The sequence below is a fragment of the Esox lucius genome, chromosome 6, assembly GCF_011004845.1.
Source record: "Esox lucius isolate fEsoLuc1 chromosome 6, fEsoLuc1.pri, whole genome shotgun sequence".
NCBI lineage: Eukaryota > Metazoa > Chordata > Actinopteri > Esociformes > Esocidae > Esox > Esox lucius.
The window spans coordinates 11,996,578-12,019,989 of NC_047574.1; the positions used below are offsets into that span (position 1 = coordinate 11,996,578).

Genomic DNA, 23,412 nt, shown 5'->3' on the forward strand with positions numbered 1-23,412 from the left:
TAAATAGTATGCCAAAAGCAATGCTTTTTGGGTTAATATAGACCACAACCCCTTGTGCAGTAAAAGAGGAGGGGTTTCCACGATTCTCTGGTCTTTTCTCTTTCAGTTATCATCACCTATATTGATAGTTGTTGCATCAATTTTATTCAAGTATGAAAAAAAGAGCCATGAAATGAAATAGCTTTAGCAGTGTAAAGTTTGTCTCGCTTATTCGTCTTCTCGTTTGGCAATGTAAAGTTTGTTGTCTCACTAGCATGGGCCCAATTCTTAGAACTATTCAAAACATTTTTATTAATGGCTTGTAAGCTATTAAAACAGCCAGTGGCAAAAGCCATACTGTTCATAGATGCTGTTTATGTTGCAAGTAAACTCAGTTTAGCACATTGCTGAATTGTGTGTAGCTAAATATTCAAACTTGGCGTGATGTTGATGCGCGAAAAAATATCTACTTTAATGTTGAGTCGGCATTTCATGACAGAGTAGTATAAAACTAGAGAATTTAAGAAAACAAAATAACTAATTAGTTGGGTGATCGTTTGCCCAGCGGAGCCACTTGTTTTCAGCTAATGAGAAGTCGTGCCATAGCCCATCCCTGAGAAGAACCGAGGAGTGCTGGCGGAGGTGCCGTTCTTAACGCCGCTGCTATTTGCTTGTTTGTGGTTCGCCTGCTAGCTAACATTCTTGTCATTCTACCTTGATATTTGTCGGTATTGACCTTCTTTCACCGTCAGCGCTGCCTCTGAATTTTTATTTTTCACTACGTTCTCTGTAAACCCTAGAGCTAACTATTGTACCGCGCGCAAAGTCACTTAGGTCACTCATTCTGGCCCTCCATTGTAACTTCTTTGTACAGCATGGCCCTGTTCTGTGAAACAGGGCACCACTCTGGATCGGTGGATGTGACTTATAGGCCGTCTACAGTACCGATGAACATCTGACAAAGGAGGGGATGAGGGAAACAAAGGATGACTTACAGTAGTCATTATTTCCATTGTCTGTTGAGTTGTGTGGCTGAAACCGTACAGCTCCAGTCAGTCAGAACGATGCTTGGCCAAGCCAAGTGAAGCATCTTGTACACAGAACCGTGTCATCGAGTCACTAAGCTCTTACGTCTCTGCTGTTTTTCTCAACAAAAACAGCAGACAACATTATATTCAAACCACACAGTCCATGGTTTTATAGCAGGACGAACACACATGGAATATATTATTAAAGTCGCTGGCAACAGAATGTCGATGTCACAATGAATGACCGAAGAACATGAAATGCTCATGAAATTATGATAAATGCTTTATGATCCATTTTGAACGCCAACATTGTGTGGCCTGAGAGAGGACATGAGTAATTGAAACAGTTCTATAATAAAGTTGGCGTCTTCTGGTTCTGTCAGCGTGTCTTTGGGAGACCTCCATAAAAATAAGTATAAAGATGAAATAAAGAGCAGCATACTGATGAACACAGAGACCGAATGCTATAAACAGAATGCGTATATAGTTCATGTTGGACTGAGGACATGGTTGTGAGGCCTCTTAATGAGGTGAAGAGTGATGTGTCTGACAGCTGTTCACAGCACAACTCTTATTAGGTCATTAGAGAAAATCCGTACCAAATGGCATCCATTCCCTAGATGCACTGCTTCTGACCAGGGACATATAGGGACTCTTTGGGACATTGATGCTGAGAAATAGGTCAGTTCTGACACGTTCTGCTGCAGACGTCTTTAATGAGCATGTGTGGGAGAGGAGGGATGTCTGGTCCGATCGGGCTCAGGTCCATTATCAGGCCTCGTTTATTTACCCAGGCAATACTAGGCCATCGTCATGGCTGCTTGTTGTCGTGGGTGATTGAAAAAGGAAGTGGACCAGAAAGGTAGCGATATGTTGTAATGACAGACAAAATGCAAGCACAAATTCATGACCCCCCCCCCCACCCCCTGCTCCCACCACCACCACACACACAATAATGATTAGTGTTTCCATGAAAATGCCTGACGAATTGCAATTTCAGGCAAAGCATTTGTTAGTTATGGAGGAAGCGGGTTCTGAGTCTCGTATTAAATCCTTTGGCTGTCAGGATGGGCTGGAGTTTTGGTAGACATGGGGAAGGCTTCATAATTGCTCTGTGTGGGTCTGCTGTCCATTAAAGTATGCTCTGTTCCATCAGTGAGAGGCTTGGACTGGGGGAAACCCACCCAAGAGCTTATAAAAGGGCTTTAGGGTTTATAACTATGCTAAAGGAACTATGCACATTTGCCATCAGTTTGTGTGTGTATATATTTCTATAAGAATTCATAAGTGTATGTTCTGATCGTTGTTTCTCAGATTGAAGAGGATACGTGGCAGAAGTACTACTTAGAAGGGGTAGCTAATGAGATGTACACAGAGTATCTGTCCAGTGCCTTTGTGGGGCTCTCCTTCCCAACAGTCTGTGAGTAAGTATGGAAGTGCAGAGGTCCAGTCCCTAGCCCGGTATGGCTACCACTGTGTTTTACTGCTACAGGTCAACTGTTGTTCTGTTGTCCTTAACTGCAATAACTACTAATGAGTAGATGGTTATAATTATAGAATAATTAGAAAATGACAATTTGTCAATGTTCAATTGAATAAGAGTAAACCATTTGAGTTTGGGAAAATTTTGAAATAGTAGCTGCAATGAATAACTAAAAGCCACATAATTCCCTTTCAATCGTCTGTGTGTGTGTGTGTGTGTGTGTGTGTGTGTGTGTGCGCGCGTGTGTGTGTGTCTATTAGGCTGTGCTATGTGAAGCTGAAGCTGTTGCTTATCGCCATCGAGAACAAGTCGGAGCAGGGAGAGAGCAGGTTTGTGTTTGGGTGTTGGTGTCTGTTGCTGTCCGTGTTGTCCAGGGCAGCTCCTCATGGTCTGTGTAGACCACCAGGCACCTCTGTCCAGGACCTGCCTGAACATTTTAAAACGGACCATGTCCTTGAAGATTTCTCTGTAAAAAGTTGTCCACGTGTTGAACCATGATTATCTTTAAAGCCATATAGCACTGTTAACCTGCTGACCTTTAACATGAAGTACTATATTTCACTGACCATGATCTGCCAAATTCCTCTTTCCTCACCATAACGCCATCAACAATTCAACTGTGACAAATGAATTTATTATGTATAGTAGAGTTGTGGTATACAGTATTATGAAATCACAGTACACAGCCCATGCTATGTAATGTCTATCCACTTTATAATTATTTATATTTAAGTCAACATTGTTTTTTAAACTCTTGCCTCTATTTTGTTGCGTTCCTGCACCTGGACGTTGTTTTGCCCATGCCCGTCCTTTCTCCAGTACATGCTCCCACCGTTCTCCGTGCCATCTAAACTGCATATTTCTTTGATAGTTAAACGAAACAAATTCAGAAATGCTATATATTTAAGAAGATCAGCTCTTCAGATGAAATCCAAACATCGCAATTTTTTCCTGGATGTCTTCAACTATCCCTGAGGGCTATATCAAGCACATTCTACCATCAAAGTAGAGAGACGGAGAACTGAGACATAATAGACTAGTTGTTTTTCATCTCTCCTTTTATGTTAATAACAATTGTTTGATATGAGGTTGTTTTCTTGTTGTTTGCAGAAGCCGAAAGCGGTATGCCCTCTTCCGTATCTTTCCCTCCAAATCTCCACCACTTTAGAGCTTCTGACTTTGGGTTTTGTTTCCTAAGGACACGTCCAAACCTCGTTTCATAACGGGCCAATTTCTCATTCTATATTTGATTGTGTTCGTTGTGCCTAATGCACTAACTTCTTTGCAGGCAGAGAGAGGATAGTTGAATTAGACTTGTTTGTTCACTTGTTGATTTGTCTTGGATGTTGTCGACGTGACCAGGCGATCGCCCTCTTCTCCATGTCTACCTCTTGTTTTTCGCTCTGTTTCTGTCGTGTGTCCTCAGTCTTTCTGCCTCATTTACTTCCCACTCCAGTTATCTTTCAATGTCGTCAGTCAAATATGACTTCTCATTTTGTTTTGTTTTAATAGTGTCATCATGTCACATGTAGGTCAACCGGCTTGTTGATGTCATAGGCCCAGAAGGCTTTATTGATGATATACTTTTATCGTTGAGTTGTTTTTTACATTATGGTAATATGAAAGAACACAATACAGGGATTTAGTGTATGTCATTGCCGCTAGCAGATTTTGACACAATGTTTATTGATTTGACAAATGTTTTAGATTTTTTTTGACATCTTAGTTGAGGCATGGGTCTGTACACTTTGGATGACATTTTATATCCACTGGAATTGCTCAATTTTAGGCCATGTTTTCCATGGGTGCTGCCAATCATCTCCATAGCCACGCTTCATCCCTTTCTAACTGTAGTGTCGTGTGTGTCCGCGTGTGGATGTTTGTTTTGCGCGCCTGCGTGCGTGGACATATGTCTGTATGTGTGTTTGTGTGTCTGTCGACGTGTGCGTACGTTCTTGTGCGTGTGTGTGTGTGTCATTCACCACGTATCTCCATACCCGTGCGTCTCTGGGTAGATGTTATCAAGTGAGGTCACTTCCTGTCAGTTTGGTGTTTAAGAAACAATCCAACTGCACAGAAGTTACTGCAACAGTCTGCATCTACGTACCTGTCCCCTTTCCTGTACTACAGTGGCAATGTCCTAAACACACTGTTTGGTATCTGCATGCTGTAACTCTCATATGGGATGTGTGATGCTTGCCTTGTTGCTCACAATATGAGGTTTTGATTCCCGTTTTTGAGAATGTTGACAAGTTTTGTGTACTTGGTGAAAATTACATATTTTCTTTTATATTTCTTGGCTTTTTGATTGGACTTTGGTCAACTATGTAAAATCTCAGATTTGGGCAGCAATGTGCTTTTCTTGTAGTTGCTTTGTTAGTTCATTTTTTATTTTCATGATACTGCATGTCTGATGTAATGCCTGTTTATTTTTTTTACTTTAGTGGCTATTCAATCTAATATAAAGCTCAATAGTGCTTACATCTTAGCGAAGTATGTATTTTTGCAGTCGCTATTGATTACAGCTTTATAATTGATTCAGTCGCCTTCGTATTCTTAAATATGTTGTTTGTAGAGCCCAGAGGAAAGATTCTTATTATTTCCAACTCAGTTTATAATTTTCACCTCTTCTAAGCTATTTTCAGAGCCTGCATGCACTTTTTCACAATATAAATTTTTCTAAAGAAAAGTTTTCTAAAATCTTAAGTTTTGTACAAACAAATATATCATATGTACTATATATGATTTTGTACAGAGTAAATGACCGAATTAATTACTGTAAAATATCACTGAATTAAGAGTAAATGTAAAATAAAATAGAATTAAAAATATAAAGCTGTAATACAGTACAATAAAATATTAGTGAAACACAATTTATAAAGCCTTAGTAAAATACAATAAAGTGTTAGTAAAACACATACTTTTTAGCCTTTGTAAAGTAAAATTAAATTTGAGTAAAGTTATAAAAATATTATTTAAACAGAAAGTAAAGCATCGGTGAAGTAAGTAAAGTATTCCTAAAGTTGTAGTTAAAGGTAGTCTCAGCAATATGACATAAATGCGGAATGTAAACAGAAAAGAACACTGAAGAACAGTTCTGAACGTGTACTGTTTTGACCCCTGGCCAAGGTGTAACAGCATGGAGCAGACTTGTGAACACACTCATGGATGCCGTGTGTCATCGTATGTCACTCATCTGAGTCTGTGGTGTGCATGGTTCATGGTCATGTTGCTCAGTCTACCTTTAAGTTACTAGATGACAAAATGCTTTTAGTTCCCCTTTCTTCTGGGCTCGGAGGTCAGGGGTGTGGTCCCTTGACTGTCACTGTATGTTCTGTTTTGTCAGTCTCTCAGTCTGCACTCCTGTCATTGATGATTCCTATCCACAGGCAACCATTAATGAGCTGGGTGTATGTGTCTTGGAGTATGGGTGTTGTCCACTCTGGTTTTGGTCTAATTCAGGGGGAATGATACGGCCAACCCATTATGGCATCCTACACACCTAAACACCATCCACTTCTAAAATATCTTCTTAGCTGTAGACATCTGTTTGAGGATACATTATAAGCATCTCCAAGGTTATGGGTTAAAGTGCATTATAATACAATGATTACATCAAATGGAAATGTTTCCTCAGCTTGGATTTTAAATCGTTCTCCCTGATTATATAACACAGACTAATGAAACTAATAAAATAAAGACAAATATTACATTATTTGGCTCAAATACTCTAAAGGAAACTTTAATTATACAAGTACTATAATTGAGTCTAAGAGAAGAATAATGCCAATAGCAGATACTTGTGCCTCTGTAGGGTTAGTCAGAGGGCAGTTCATTCCCTGGCGTTGTACTGTCCCCTACTAACCTGGTAATAGCATTTAATAGCACTGGTAATAGCACTGTAATGTAACACATCCTTACATCTGTCTCATAGCTGATTGGCTCTGACTGATGAGACTGAAACCACTCCATTTCAACAGCAATTTTAATTATTTCAGCTCCTCCCCCTTCATCCTTCTTACCCCGCCCACTACAAGCCAATCAAAACCATGGTGAAATTGAAAATAATTAGAATTGACCAACCAACTCATGCTGTTCTGCATTCTGTCCATCTGTGTGGGTAACCACAAAGAGGGTGGCCGAACATGGAAACAAAGGACAGGGCAACAACTCTTTTGAAGAAACACCTTCATACAGTGGCCTATTAGGTCACACTATACAGCATTTACAGTCATTACATATATAGTTATTACCTCTCTTCATGCCAAACATCTAGAAACTCTATTGACCAATCCAATCAGGCTGCTGTAGCTTGCTGGCCATTGCACTGCAGCTAGTGGCTTGATGATGCGTGTGTACCATTCCTCTTGATTAGCACGTATGAGAGTGACTAATGGCTGGAGCGGCATCTGAAGACTGTCATTTCGTTTGTCTCTCCCATCCCTCAGCATCCTCATCAACCCGGGGAACCACGTAAAGATGCAGGAAGGAACTCTGGGGTTCTTTATTGCCAGCGACGCCAAAGAAGTTAAGAGGTAATGTTTGCCAACACCCTGCCATCATGGCAGGACAGACAAACGCCACAAGGAATGTCTTCATTCGCTTAGCGGCTAAACGGGTCACCGTACGGTGCATAGGGACTGGAACACACGTTCTGGTAGCCTTTGGTGAAAAGAGGGGTTTAACTGGTGAAAGGAGGGGTTTAACTGGTGAAAGGAGGGGTTTAACTGGTGAAAGGAGGGGTTTAACTGGTGAAAAGAGGGGTTTAACTGGTGAAAGGAGGGGTTTAACTGGTGAAAGGAGGGGTTTAACTGGTGAAAGGAGGGGTTTAACTGGTGAAAAGAGGGGTTTAACTGGTGAAAAGAGGGGTTTAACTGGTGAAAAGAGGGGTTTAACGGGTGAAAGGAGGGGTTTAACGGGTGAAAGGAGGGGTTTAACGGGTGAAAGGAGGGGTTTAACGGGTGAAAGGAGGGGTTTAACGGGTGAAAGGAGGGGTTTAACGGGTGAAAGGAGGGGTTAACGGGTGAAAGGAGGGGTTTAACGGGTGAAAGGAGGGGTTTAACGGGTGAAAGGAGGGGTTTAACTGGTGAAAGGAGAGGTTTAACTGGTGAAAGTAAAAGCCAAATGGTACAAGGCAGATCATAGCTCCACCGAGGTGAATGGGTAAAGCTCACTAGGTCTGAATTCCAGCCAGGATGATGAATGTCTATGCTGCTGTTTCCTCTCAGAGCATTTTTCTACTGCAAAGCTTGTCACGATGACATCACCGACCCCAAACGGATCAAAAAGTGCGGCTGCAAGCGACGTGAGTACACATGCGTGCACCCCTGCTTACAGGTCCACCACAGTCCCTCGCACCTTCCGACTCCTCCCCGAAGTCGCCCCCACCCACCCTCCCTGTCTCTGAACTATGATACCAAAGTCTAGAATAACAAAAGACTATTCCTCCGTTTCTTATAGGAATTCCCTTTCCCAGTGACAGATAGAAAGTATGTTTTGCTTTTATGCCCGATCAAATGGAAATTGGTCTTCTACCGTTTAAGCATCATCACCACCCCCAGTTTTTCTGTGTGGTATGACCCCTAAAGCATGAATGTTTATTTTTTTATATGTTCACGTATGATGCATATAATTAATAACATAATGACAGAGCTAGCAAGACATGTTAGACTTATTTGACTATTTAAAATACATGAATAATGTAACAACTGGCCACAGATAAACATGTCACAAACTACCCAAGATGTGAACACAAAGTGTAAAGACTTGTTACCATTGTGGTCCTCGTTGTAAGCAAGGGCTGAATTGCAGAACACGAGTTTCCTAACATTCAATCACAACAATGAACTAACGTCTGGAGGAAGACACATACAGCGAGAAGCCTGAGGGACAGGCAGACAGAAAGATCTTGGCATACTAATAATGGAGTCTGAGTGTCAGGGAGACTGAGAAGTAGAACAGCAGAAGTGGCACGGAATAGGGAGGCTGTCATGTCGCCATAGCGACGCTGTGACACAGACAGAGGCCAATGGTTTTCTTCTGCTCAGAGGTCACGTGGTAAAAAAAAAACTATTATTCCAACCATGCTGTCACCTTTTTAGTCATTAGATTACCATTAGAGGATCTGTACCAGGTTTGGACTCCGTTTAGTAAGTTCAGGAAGTAAACTCACTGAGGAAAAAAGTATTTTACTTCCTGAATAGCAAGAATTTAGATGGAATGGTCCTTGACCCTGATATCTAATTGAACTGTCTGTGGCTAACATTCCAGTGGATTTGGCATTAGCATTAAGTCAAGAGCAGGACCTTGATATTACCTGACCTACATGAGCACTTGTCCCAGCATGTTAGCATGTTAAATAATTCAGCCTCCTGAAGCCTCTGCGTATCCAGAAAGGTCAGCAATGATTACTGTAAGCAGCCTATGCCCAGCAAACACAGGACCTCTGCCATCCCCTTCATTTGCCCGTGTCATCTCAATTATTCTGACTTAATGTTTGCTAGTCTGTCAGGTGGAGATCCAGAGACGTGGAATGTCTGAATCACATGGTAGTGCCAAGGCAAGCTGTACTAAGTCAACTTGGTTACACATCCGCCATTATGGCCTAGTTACACATCCGCCAGCATGGCCTGATTACAAAACCACCATTATGGCCTAGTTACACATCCGCCAGTATGGCCTGATTACAAAACCACCTGTATTTCCTGGTTACACATCCGCCAGCGTGGCCTGGTTACACATCTGCCAGCGGGGCCTGATTCCAAAACCACCATTATGGCCTAGTTACACATCCGCCCGCGTAGCCTGGTTACACATCCATGTCATTGGGATACGTACCCAAGCCAGGACAGTACGAGGTGGGTTGGCACTACCTTGTGATAAGGCATGGGTCCATTAGATTATCTGCACCGGTGACTGGATGGATCTCTTCTTCATTCTTTGGTGTTTATTACAGTTTAATTAACAACAAGAGGGCCCCATTTAGAGAGAGAGAGATGACAGTTCCATTACTATAATGGACGTTTTTCTTCTGTTAGTTCTGTTCTGTTTGTTTCTGTTGTTATTGCTTATTTTGTCCTTGTTTTTATGATCATTGACCTTTTTTTGATGTTATTTCCTTCCCCTGCTGCCACCGGAAATCACCACTACTTTATTTTAACCACTCTCTGGTAGTGATTTATTGTGAGTAAAAAAAAAACAAGGGTTCCCTGCTACCCAGAGTGCAGTGCGAGTGTCTTTTCTCTTTCTCAGCCAAAAGTAGACCATTCTATGTTGCATGTTACCAGTGTAGCATTTGCATCCCTCTCCCCGCCTCTCATCTTTACACTGTCCTGCCTCAGACGACACCTGAAGGAACACGGCCCAAAACAAACCCACGCCTGCTTCTGATTGTCTCCTCGCTGGCTCCTAGTCTATCACAGCCTCTGACTCGTTTCATTTACCACAGAGTGGAGTGGGATTTTATTTTGTAGGTTAAAGGCATGACTTCTCGTAGACTCTTTTTTTTTTTTTTATTATAGTTATTTTTGCCACATGATTTGGTTGTTAAACTGAAGTGATTTGTTTTTGAAACCCAAACCTATGCCTCATGTCAGCAGCTCTCCTGAAGTCCTTCCTACCCCCTCGCTAATGTCACGCTCTGAGAAAGTCCAAAAATGAATGTGGTAACAATCTGGAATGTCAAACACTGATTGATATTGGTAGAGTTAGTCGTGGATGTAAAAGAGCCAAGACATCGTAGGGGGGAAAGTAAGAAATAAAACTCTAACCATTTAGATTTAAATTCATTTTCTCGTGTCAGAGGCTATTTTGCACGCTACAGTATTTTCAGAGAAGCGGAACGTTTTCTCGTGGGAAGTTCCTGAATTTATTCTACTATGTCGCCAAAACACAATCAGAACAATCTGGCCATATCCGCCTCGCCCCTGAGTGAAAGAACCACTTCAGAGAACAGTGTTTTGACTGTGCTGCGATTTGGCCACTAGGTGGCCATGTTGTGTCACAGTCTATAATGTTGCTTATGGAAGTATACTCACAGTAAACTGAGGTACTCAAAAACATATTCAGCAAAAACACAATGAGAGTCCGGATATGTTTCAGTCATAAACATAATTACTAGTAACTTGCAATTTAAAGGTAGACAAAGTAAAATGAATTAACAGCATGGTGGGGCAATTTCTGCAACAGCTTTTGTTTTGGTCCAAAGGCCAACACACTGTTAACAGTGTGAGACGAACCTGTTCACATGCAAATATATTTCTTTGTATGTGAGCAAAGTCTAACATTTCTCTAATTTCACAATCTGCCGTGCTGCTTATGTAAACGCCGTTTTGCAAGGTCTACCTTTAATTGGAACACTCATGTCTTTACATATCTCCCATAAGTCACCCATTGGTTTGAATGGAATGACTGTTCAGGTAATCCTGTCCTCTATGGTTGCAGTGAACTGTAGCTGCCTCTTTACCTTAACAAGAACTCCCATTCCAATGTGAAGGTGAAGCTTTGTCTTCCTTGAGTTTCGTTATTGCATAGATTCACTTTTGTTTGTGTAATGTCTGGTGTTTTGGTCTTGTTGAAGATGTCTGAACACAAAAGGAGTTGAGGGAAATGTGTTGTTTGTGTTACTCATTATTGTCTTTCCATCCTCGCTTTGCAACATATAATAACATAACTTTTGAATGCATTTTTAGTTGTATTTTAATTTTTTTTCTGTTATACGTGTCTGATATTAGAGCTTTAGCTTAAGTTACATTTGAACATATCAACGTGTCTCATCACTTCTTGCAGGACAGAATATCCCTTCAGAGGTTCACTATCAATTAGTTATGAGTCCATTTTAGTATATCTCTCTCACTATCAATATTGAGCAATGGTTGAGTTCTGACATTTGTCTTGGTCTGTTTTGTCCAGTGTTGTGTTGAAAGTGCCGTGTAAGTGCCACATCAACTTTTTTGTTTCCTGAACAACAATCATTCACACTTTTTCTTTGCCAAAATATACACAGAAAGTCATTCTTATGTTAATCCCTGTTGTGGAGAATGTCCTAAAGGAGAGTCAATAATCTGTCTTGTAGTCGATCAGGGTGACTGGTGTGCGTGAAGTCATTTGAGTCAAATAACATTGTCGTGTTACGTTCCATGTCTTCCCCTTCCATGTCTCACTAACCAACATTATAACATTACAGCAATGTATACTGTGTTTAGCTCAATGCCCAGCCTGGAGAAAGAAACACAGGAGTAAAGCTTAGCATGAATTTAATAATATAGTTTAGCATGAAACCACTGCCTCACTGTCACACCTCCAAACTGTTTGGTGCTCCGTAAACAGTTAACCCACCTCTCACTGCAGATGCTCTATCTTGCTTTTCAAGTATCTGACAAATCCTCTTGTTGCAAAAGGAAATGTAAATTGTTATGTGCGAACTATAATTTACGTTTTTGTTGATAAAATGTGTTTTTTTATGGTAAACCATGTCTGACGTTTTAAGTGGAGGTTACCAACTTTAGAAGCCTTTTCAAAGCTTAAACACACCTTAATTTTGCATTTCCTGCACACAACAGACTGATCAAACTAAGATACAGCATCTGTATACTCTCTCTATGCATGCTTATAAAGCACATGTGCATGCTGTTAATAGGACAAACACAGTCCCTGTTCTGGACCAGGCTTCGCTCCCTGTTCTCTCTATGGCCACGGACTAAAAACGGCCACCTCATTCATCCTCCTCGTCACACACGAGGTTAAAACAGTAAACGCACGTTATCATTTTCCTCAGAGAAGCGCGAGACCGTTTCTGTAATGGTGTCAGACGGAGCTGGTGAGCTGGCTGTGTGGCACAGAGAACGGGGACCAAAGACTGTAGTCCGTTTCTGAGCCAGAGAAACAGCCCAGCGAAAAGCGCTGCTCTGAGGGGCTTTCACTCTCTACCACTCCTCCTAAGCTTAATAAAATGACCCAAACAACATACAAACCTGCACTCTCACACACACACACACACACCACATCAGATGTATTATATACAAAGTAGGATGTACCCCCTCAGTGACCCTAACCGACATCTGTTGGGGAGTGCTAGCGTAGTGAAACCTTGTCCTATAGCTCAGCATGGTCATTGAATGGCCGTACTAGTCTAGCTAGTAGTGTGATGATGCCTTGGCCAGGGCTGCGGCAGATGCATGAGAGGACACAGGTACGTGATCCACACCTTTAGCCGAACGGATAGAGGATGTTATGACCTGTTCTGAATGAAACACTATGTCTGTATGAGGTTTGCTGCTGAAGACATAGTCCATGCTAATATCCTCCCCTTGAATGACTCCCTCTGCCCCCCCCCCCCACCCCTCTCTGACCTCCCCCCACTGTCATATTTGCCTTTGTATCTGTTATGGCATTTTCAGCCTTAGGACACAGCTTGATCCTTTACCCTTGAGTCAAATGTAACAACTATGGAACTGTTCAAAACTTTATTGGTTAAATCAAAGACTTTGGGAAAATCGTGGGAGGAAAAAAAGAGCTTAATTCGGCCATTGAATCACAGTATTTTAAACAGTTCTCAATGCAAATAACCTCAATCGGTTTGGCACTGTAACAGTGTATGATTGCACGTTCATGTTTAGGGTGCTAGTTAAGCGGATGTTTTCATCCTGTTCTGGCTTGATGTTGGGGCTCAAGTCTGTGACACCTGCCAACTAAGGCAGTTTGCACTTATGATCTCCTTTTATGAAGTAACCTTCCAACTTCCCTGGATGAGTATTTCTCCTTTTTGCCATTAACCTCCTGCTTTTCCTCTTCCTCTCATCCCAAAACATGACTGTAGCCAAGATGTCCGTCTACAAACGAATGAAACTGGCATGTTGTTTTGATTGCGGCCGTTCAGAGCGAGACTGCTCTTGCATGTCAGGCAGTGTGCATAGTAACATGGACACCCTACAGAGGGCCTACCCACTCTCCTCTGTCTCTGTTCATGATTGCGCAACCACTTTCCGTGCCTGTAAGTTACACCGCTCAACACATTCTGTTACGTGTCTGCGGTGTGTGACCTTGTGTGTGTGTACATACGTGTGTGTGTGTGTGTGTGTGTGTGTGTGTACGTGCTTTATCTGTATTATTGTCCATGTGGCGTGCTTCCATGGTTGCCATTGTGTTGTTGTAGGTTTTGTAAAATAGTTGTGAGTATTTATAATCATTTAAGTAGTTGTTATTATTACCGTTGTTTATGTGGGTTGTATTAGGTGGTAATTGTTGTGTTGCTTTGTGGTGCTGCTACAATAGCTGTTAGCTATGTTGCTAGCGCTTGCAACATCAGTCAAGCACTTGTGGGGTGACTGCCATTAGACAGTTGTTGTTTGGTGTAAAGCTTTTTTTAATAAGGTACAGTATATAATGTGTCAATGTGATGACGGTAAATGTGACTATGCTGAAGAGATGATTTATATTCTGATTGTATGCAATATCTTGTTGATGATTATCATTTGTTGTTATCGTTGTTTTTGTCTTCCTTTGTTTATCCATAGCCTATAAGGATAATTGTCAGCATGCCAGAAAATATAACTGTCGATACTGTCTAAAGCAACCGTAACTAGCCAACTAGAGATTCTGATTGAAGGAACTAGTTTGGAGAAATAAGAGTGAGAGACGTTTTTCGCTTAACCAGAAGTGACCATAAACATAATGAAGAATACTGCAAGATTGGTTTAACTATCCCTCGCCCAGCATTGTAGCTAAAATTACAAAGCATGACCAGCCATAATAACAAGGTAACGTTACTGTAGTATTTATAATAATAGTTTCGGAACCTGATGGCTGACACGAAGCATGAGCAAGCAGGTTATTCTAGCCAACTACAATTACATATTTGAACACAACTCTTGATTCTTTTTAGCCATTATGTCGTGGCAATAGCTAAGCTGCTTTCACTGACCACCAAATTATTTATTGTAGCTGAACTGACAAACATGGAAGTACAGTCCTTGCCTTATGACTGCAGTACAACAAAAAGCATGTAACTCATCAAAACCTGCTGCAAGAAACATTATACTTATTAAATGTCTGAAAATAATCAATTAAGTAATTACCTTGCAGAGTAGCTTGCATTTTTTCTAAGTGGTCTTTCAATAATTGGTATTAACCCTCCTCTTTGAAAGACAAACTGACGAAATTGAATCAGAAGACCATTACAATTATTAAAAAAGATTAAAACAATATAGATTATTAAAAAGATAAAAACAGTACACATGTATTAAATAATACAAAATGTACCAGCCAAAAATGTGGACACAATTACCCATCTTTGATGTCTTGTCCCCTAACTGCTAGCTTCATAGTTGAACTTGATAAGTCAATTTGCTTCAACAATCAACATCCAGGCCAATCTAGCTGTATCCAATGTTTTGGCTGACAGGTTTGCTAATAGTGAGCTTATCTTTACTAGAAATCAGTTAAGCTTTGCAAAGTATTCCTAAAGTAAGCAGTCACACAGCCATGCTTTCTATTCCATTCCAGTAACAAGGATTATTTTTTTCTCTTAAACAGTTTTCTACTTTTGTGTAAATTCTTCAACGGGATAGGTCACCTTGCTAGCTTAAGTTGTTGCTTATATTTTGCTTAGTTCAAAATATCTGTTAGTGCCGGAATGAAAAGCATAAGTAACTATTCCACTGTTGCTACTTTAGGGCTGTATGGCCATATCAGAGGACGCATGTAGAGGAGGACGGGGAAAGCAAGTGAGATGGCAGTGATTGAGGGAACCGGAGATGGCCGTGATTGGATAAAGGATAAAAAATTGATGGCAGTGATTGGATAGAGGAAAATGGCAGTGATTGGATGTATGGGAAATGGAGATTGATGGGATTGGATACAGGGGAAAGTGAGATGGCAGTGATTGGGCCTTACTGGAGAAGGGCTACAGCTAATTTATCCAGCTAGATGAAGGAATATTGGCTAAGATAGGACGCTACTTCTCACCCGCTCCTTTCTGTCTTTCACTCTTTTACATTTATCTCATACTCTTTCGTTTTTCCCTTCCCATTGACCTGAAGCGAGGTGTAATTTACCAATGGCAGGACAATCTGTAGTTATCAGAGAACAGGGGGGTCCAACCAACTCCAACCGTCTGATCTCATGGTTCTCCAAATATCTGTCTGGGAGCTCAGAGCAGCTCAGTCAGTGTCAACCCAGCTGATGAGGAGTTTGGCTCTGCTTCTGGTATTATGGCGGGCCGTTAAGGCCTTGGTACAACTTGGCTGCCTGGCACATTATATCATTTCTCCTGCACAGTGGAACGCGGTGTCCTCACATGATACTAATCTTTTACTTTGAAAAGAAAATGTCTGGTAGCAGTGATTACCTGGGGACTAAGGGAGGTGTGCAATCGTCTGACCAATGTGGCAAACGAATGTGCACAAACTGCCAAAAAAACCATGCACACATGATGACCATACATGTATTTTCAAGTGAAAGTATAAATGAACCCTTAATATCCCTGGCCGTTTGGGAAGTTAGGGAGTTCTCTCCTCCCCTCAGCCCCTCTAAAGATTTCAGGAAAGACTTCTGTCTCGTTCTCACCGGCGTAGCTGTCGGGGGTGCGCATGCTACAGGGCCCGCACTGGGTGGGGCCTCTATAATGACGTAAGGACAGCTTGCACCCCGGCCCAGCGTCACCATGCTACGCCACTGGTTGTTCTCTTTTACTCTGAACCGAGTGTGTTTCTCTGAGAGTGAGTTTAGTGAGAGATCGAGTGAGAGAGAGCTCTGGTCCTTTCAGTGCGTTAGTGATCACTCTGTCAGGGCAGGCAAGTTGTCTCTGTCCACACAGACTCATTTACCCCTGAAATGTATTTTCCTCTCTGGGTAACTGGCTTCTTCCTGGATCATGTTTTCTTATTTATGTACTTGATTTGCGAGGCACTAGACGCTGTGTGTTATTGAACATGTTACACATGTTTGTCCATTGAAATATACATGGACTGGCTAACAGAAGACATGCCAGACTCATAGCAACCTTGGGGCTCCGTGGACATTGTTTCTTCCGGCTTATATGACTTGTAGGGAGCACCAGCGCTTGTTTGGGGCTGCAAGTCTGGGCAGGGTTAGGAGAGGTTGAATGGGCCTAGAGTCCAAGCGGGTTGGGTGTTTGGATTAGGCTTTGAGCCAGAGACTCATAGCTAGGACTAAGGCTGGGGCTAGTCTGGTTCTTAAAGCGGGAGGTGTGTTTGTGTATGTGTGTGTGTGTGTGTAAGCAACCAGCGATCCTTATCTAGCCTGACATGGAAATTATGTTTGCATTTTCATTTCCCATCCCGGCTGGTCCGTCACTGAAACCTGCCCTGACAGCTCCTGTCCAGCAGGCAAGCTTGGTTCCCCCCTGTACCCTCTGTGCTCCTTCCCGCTCCTCCGTCGAGCAACCCCTCAGACGCTCGGCGGTTAGCCTGCCGCCTCTGTGGACGCTAGCAGATCGATAGCGACAGATGCCAGTGCCAGCGAGGGTCCCTGTTTGAGGGTGTGTGTCACAGGGCAGCTCTGGGCCGTCACTGTGACCTTTACAGTTGAAGGCAGAACAGAGCAAAGCAATGAGGGCCGGGCTAGCCAGTGTAGAGTCTATGACTCCATCTCTATTCTTTATATTGAGCAATACGTTTGGCCACCGCCCTCTCATATATAGCTCATAGAACTATATCAACCACTTTGTTTCTGAATCATTCTATTTTGAGCCATGGAAATTCCAATTGAACAACTCGGAATAACATAGCACCCAGTCTGTTACTGTCCGGACGTTGGTGTGTGTTTCTTTGTCCCTATGTTTTGTGTTACTGGGGAAAATGGGAGAGGGTAAACGTGCGTACACTTGTCTCTCTGTTTTGGGTTTGGTGTGTGTTCGGTTCTTTTTAGTTTTTAGTCTGGGCTGCTCTGAACGTTCTGGGTATTGTTCATTCTCCCTTCACTGTCCGTGGATTGTTGAATACTATTATACTATTAACACCTTACCCAGGACTTGTTGACAACGCTCAGGAACTCTGTTGGTAACACCAGGCAGTCCTGCCCTTAACACTCACAGAGAACCTGAACACGCCACCTGAGAAAGTACAATCACTCCATTATAGGATTCAATTTCAATGTACAGGGAAACGTGGCACCGCGAGTGGTGCTTATTTGTAAATTCATTTCAGCTCATCTGAAAAAATGATTCCTAATCACAAAATAGGATATTTATATGGTTCCACAGTTTAATTCCATTTTCCTGAAGCACGGCTTTATCACCTCCCGTTTCACCTCGCTCGCTCTCAAATTCACCGTATTCAGTCCTTCAGCATCACTCCTGTTTTACCATTCTGCACTATTCTCTCCATTCAAATCACGTGTTTTAAAATAGTGCAGCTTTATCATTTTGTTCATTCAACATTGATCTCAGGTAATTTGATTTCTATTTATTGTGATCTGTCTGTCCGTACTCCTCTCTCTGTCTGTCCATGCTGCCCACCACAACCATCACCTGTCTTTCTCCATGTAACCTGTCATTTGTCTCTCGCACTTTTCCTCAGCCAAATATAAGTTTAATGGATATGTCAGATCACGTAAGTGTGTTTCTCCGTCCCTCCCCATCCAATCCCCAGCCAAAACCTCCTTTGTGTTATGACCTATACTAGACCCCACCCCCCAAGAATGAATACTTAATGCTTTGTTTATTAGATGTAGTGTTTTTTTCCCCCCACTTTAGTCGTAGAATGCAAAGCTTGCTTCTTAACGCCTGTGCTGTACATTATGTGAATTGATACAGAGGCCCTTGACAATAATTAGCAGAGCTACCACTTTGTACGCAGTGATGATGTGCAAATGAATCTCATTCCTGTCATGTTCAAAGTTCACTCCCGTCTCACATGTGAAATGCATAGATACGATCACAATCTCACTATAGATTTAGCTAATTCAGTACAAAGGAGAAACCTCCTTTAGTTTGAAATATTCTTTATAACTAACACATTTGTAGTAGTTGATTTAAGATTCATGCTATTGTGCTTGATGACATTATGTTCAGCTAAATAAGGTTGTGTTTATATTGTGCTGCGTTTAGCAGCAGAGGGCGCTACAACACCAATGAAAACGGGAAGTCAAAAAGAGACCGGTGTTCGGTTCAAAGCTGATTGCAATTTAGGTAAATCTCTCAATATAAAGTATAACTTTAACAATTGTACTCATTTTATCCTGTTTCGTATAGATGCTAATTTCATCTGTGAATGCTAACTGTTAAATGCTTTTTGTTGTAATATTTTAACATAATATTTTGTTAATTTTTTTTATCCTACAGTTCAAAGGAATACTTCAGGTTTTTTGAAATGATTCCTTGTGTCTACTTTCCCCAGGTCAGATGAAATCATGTATGGCATTCTAATATCTCTGCGCATTAAAGGAAGTTTGAAGCAGTTTTGGGAACCAATGCTAGATGATGCTAGTGGATAACATACTATTATATACCATAGACTTTCAGTTATTGCTTTATCGCTAGTTAGCAGTTGTAGTAGTCTATGTTATCGACTTTCTACATACTGCATGCAGAGACATATAATGTTATCCATAAACAAATCCAAATCTGGGGAAAGTAGTTAAAGGGCATTATTGCCAAAATCCTGAACTATCCCCCTAATACCCACTGCAAAGGCTACTGTTTAATACACTGCTTTCTGTGTTTGTCATAATAGGATACCATGACCACAATTACTGAAATTAAAACAATTGGATTATTAACAAAATTATTTTGAAATTATATGAATCAGATTTGAGAAAATAGTAAAACAATCTATAGTGATCCCTAAAAAGTGCACATAAAAAAAACAACTACCAAGCTACAATACTAACATCCTCTCCAGCACAGAGCGGCCTAAAATAGTACACGAATCAGACTTTGCTAATATATAAACATTAAAACAACACTTATAAGGCCGTCCTCTCCGTCGTCCCGTCCAATCGGCGATTTGCATACGGCCCTGATGGGGGCTTGCATGCGTGATGGCCCCGTCTTGTGATTAGCATTTCTGGTAGGGACAGTTGCCGTCTGGGCTGTTCTGAGCGCACAGTAGACCTGCCAGGGTGTGTGAGCTCACTCTAACGCTTCGCCTGTTTGACAAGGGCCAGATGAATCCAGGAGCTATCGGTGGCACTCCGTGAATCAAGGAGGCAGCTGACGGCTGGGATAAACCTCTGTTTAGCGCTTGCGGGGGGTGGGGGGGGTGTGGGGGGTGGGGGGGCAAGATCACGACAGACACGCACGCAAACACACGCACGCACACACACCACCAACCTACTGTACCAACTGACAAACCAGCAGGAGGACCAGGAACACCTCCATGGGATTCAAAGACTAGCTGTTTTGTTTACCTCGCTCTGGTAGATACTTCTCCTGTTTTTCTTGCCTTTTCTCGTTTCCCATCTCTTAGGGTTCAAGGAGAAAAATCGAACTGAAACTATGCCACTTTGGTCGGAAATGTAGATGTCCAACCAAATACTGTTAGGCTGTAGACCCGTCCTGTATATATTACGGCAGGTGAAGTTTGACTGTAGAGGGGTTTTGAATTGGGAAGGGCTGTGTTATTGCTTTATTGGATGTACAGAAGCGGAGCGGAGAGAAAGAAAGGAAGAAAAAAGCAGAAGGCTTTTCATTAATTCATGTTTATTAGGAATGGCAAAGCAAATGTCAAATTGAACATTTCACTTTAAGTGTGTGCCAAGTGCCTAAGTGGTGCTAAGTAAAACGCAGGCGTCTTCGTCAGTTACTTAGAAAATGATGGTTTTCATGGAAACTTCCAGTCATTATCTAGAGTGAAATAAATGGTCCAACAATGAAAACCACATTAACTTTTCCACATTAAAATATTTATAGTGATTCACATGTAGGGTCATTTAATAATTGATATAACCTTATTTTAAGAATTGACTTTGTATGTGTGTAACTGCGTATTGGCATGTTTATTGAATGTGTTCTAACAAAAAAAGCACACATTTTATCCATAGTAATCCATAATGCATAACATTTATCCTACATTTTTTCTGTCTGGTAAATATAATAACAAATTGCTTTCTAAACACACCAGCTGCATTTAATTAAATATTTCACGGCACACGATAAATTGTAAATGCCTTTCTATTTATCTAGCAGCCTCAGTCTCTCATTCCTTTGTCTCCCACTCTGTTCTCCATTGTTTGACAGTAAAGGATGAAGTTAGAACATCTTTACAAAACCGATCAGTTAAAACCGCCAACTGCACCTCCTCCAACTGCACCTCCTCCAACTACACCTCGCCCTCCACCTCCGCCGTCACCTCTAACTCCACGCACCCCCAACCACCGCCCCGCCACACCCACCGCAAGGACCCCCTGGCCCCTCAGGGCGTGGCCGGCTCTGTGCCCCTCGTTAATAACCGTAAAGGAAGCCTCCTTCCTCTGGGGGTGGGTCCGGGGCATCGCGGGGAGGTCCGCCTCAGTATCTCAGGCCTTGGCGGCGGGGATGTGGCGGGCCGTGCCCAGGCTGAACAGAGCAGGCTGGTCCGGGCCCGCAGTCTGCCGGTGAAATACCGCTACCACCCCGGTAACGCGTCGCTGCACGGCCGCAGCAGCAGGGCTTGTAGGTCGCCCCCCCCACCCCACCCCACCCCCCCTCAGCGGGTTGCATCAGTCTCTGGCACCCTCCGGTGCCGGGCGGCGTGCCTGTCTGCATGCAGGTTTTACTGCGCTGCTGCTAGGACCCCGCTGCTAGCTGGAGACGCTACCGCCGCCGCTGCTGTTTTGCATGGAAGCAGCTCTCACGCGCTAACTAACGCCTCGGCCCGGGAAGTGTGGGATGACTCGAGTCGTTGGTGCCAGGCACGGGGATGGAACTCGTGTTGTTCTTGGAACAGAGGAAGTCATCCGCTGTTACTCTACAACAGTTCCGGTCGTTCTTAGTCGATTACGTTTAACTTATGATGGATTTTGCCCTGATCGTTAAATCATGTTGATCTGAGGGGTCTGTTGTATAGATTCCAGTTTGGCCTTGGAAGTTATTGTAATGTTACTGCTACAGTTACAGACCCGCACAAGCTGGGATTGCTAGGCTGCGGCACATGTTGTTTCTGTGTTGGTTGCCTAATTGAATCGCATTGTTGTGGTGCTTTTAACACAGCTTTTAATGCAACTGATTTATCAGAAGGCCAAGGACATGAGTCAGGCCCAGAGATGTAATCCTTGATGTATTCACTGATATAGAACAATCAGCCAACGAAGGGAAATAATATTTTATTCTGTGATATTTTCACAAAGTGGATTAGACTAGATAGAGATGCATTTGTAAAGTGGAAAGCGCTTTCTTTTGATATTAGCTATTCAAGCGACCACATTTGCGGATCGGAAATGTCAGAGAATGGCATTTTATTAGGAGGCAAAGCCACATTTTTATCTTTTATTAGTGCAATTAGGTGACAGTCTAGAAGGGCCGCTCAGACGGTAATGAAATGTCCTCGGTCCTGGGAGCAGTTATCGCTTGCAGCAGCAGAACATTGATTTGCACTAATATCATGCTGTGGTATTGATTTCTAACCAAAGCACTAATACATGGTTTGAAGTGACAGTGTCTTTGGCATTTGTGTGCTGTGGAGAATGCAGAGTGCTCGGGCGCCTTGTCTGACTCTGAAAGCCCTTGGAACTCAAAGACAAGTCAGTAGAAAAGATTAGACTGGTGTCTCTACTGAGAGTTTTCTTTTGAGTACAGCGCCTGGACTTCTCTGTAGCTGTGTTCTGTTGGTGCCTGGTTTGGGAGAAAAGTTTGTCTCCTGCAGAGTGTAGAGTAGTTGACAGGAAAATTAACTTCTATCAGATCAAGCTAATCAAAACTAGCCTGTGCTGTCTGACAGTAGTACGGTGGCCCGGAGAGAGAATTACAGAAAAAGTTCAGAAAAGTTGTTGGTAAAAAAACAAAAACACGATTCATTTAAAAGCTGTACGCAGCAAGTTCATTCCTTGACTATCTTTGATACTTGTTATATTATTAATGCATCAATTCCAATCTGCCACATTAGTCATCCATTTTAAACAACAAAACTGCACTGTCCCTCTCTCTTTTTTTCACTCTCTCTCTGTCTCTCTGTCCTTTTCTTTCTGTCTCGGTCATTGCTTCTGTCCACCTACTGACAATGACAGTCTGTCCAAATGGCCTGTCTGGAAGTCCTGTTAGTGAAGCATGGGCACACTGATGCAAACTGCTGGAGGTCCAACCACATGCAGGCTAGAATGGGTCTAAACAGAGTGATCTGGCTCTACTTTACGGCACCCAGTGCAGACGAGCAGAACCAAAGGGGTTGGGCTTGGGGTGAACTGAGCATATGGTGAATTTGTCAGGACTTACTTGGTGGCTTTTCTACTGCCTTTCTCAAATTGACCCTCCTGCCCTCCACTAATAACTGCGTTGTGTTTCTGTTGACGGCGGTCTTCCCTCTGACCCCGACATGTTGTGTTTTAACAGTTGTTTTGTTGTCGTTGGTGTTGAATTTTTTGGCAATGGTTGATTGAGTGTTGGCTTTGGTGTACTTTGACGTGACAGTTCCAGCTCTCACTAACCACCCCGTCGGTCCATTTTCTGACTCTCTTCGCTTGTGTTTGCAGTTGAAGATGAACACCAGTCAACCCTGTCACCCAAGAAAAAGCAGCGAAATGGAGGCATGCGAAACTCGCCCAATAACTCGCCTAAAATGATGAGGTAAGACACTGATTTGATGCTTTAAACAAAAAGATAGAGAGACACAGAGAACGCAGTAGGTAGGAAACGGAGGCGAGGGAGAGGGACAGGGCGAGGATATGGTGTTAGTGGGGAACGAACGGGGAAGAGAGTACGAAAGTCAGATGGAGGCCTAGGAGAAGGAGAGATGGGTAGATGTCGGGTAGGAAAGATGGAGGGGGGAGCTG

The 23,412-nt window shown here is 42.5% G+C and overlaps 1 protein-coding gene across 25 annotated transcripts in view; it reads left to right on the plus strand.

Moving 5' to 3' along the window:
* Nucleotides 1-23,412, plus strand: part of kcnma1a (potassium large conductance calcium-activated channel, subfamily M, alpha member 1a) — a 189,418-nt gene that overhangs the window by 133,354 nt on the left and 32,652 nt on the right. For 6 of the 25 annotated variants that reach the window (XM_029120550.2, XM_029120537.2, XM_029120549.2 and 3 more), the window contains exons 15-20: nucleotides 2,322-2,431; nucleotides 2,751-2,819; nucleotides 6,939-7,025; nucleotides 7,719-7,795; nucleotides 9,664-9,672; nucleotides 23,113-23,206. In XM_029120550.2, coding sequence (XP_028976383.1) covers nucleotides 2,322-2,431; nucleotides 2,751-2,819; nucleotides 6,939-7,025; nucleotides 7,719-7,795; nucleotides 9,664-9,672; nucleotides 23,113-23,206 — 446 coding nt within the window. Of the gene's footprint in view, nucleotides 1-2,321; nucleotides 2,432-2,750; nucleotides 2,820-3,600; nucleotides 3,613-6,938; nucleotides 7,026-7,718; nucleotides 7,796-9,663; nucleotides 9,673-13,306; nucleotides 13,481-20,686; nucleotides 21,101-23,112; nucleotides 23,207-23,412 lie in introns of all 25 variants that reach the window. The other 19 variants (XM_034292748.1, XM_029120538.2, XM_029120546.2 and 16 more) reach the window with 6 other exon arrangements.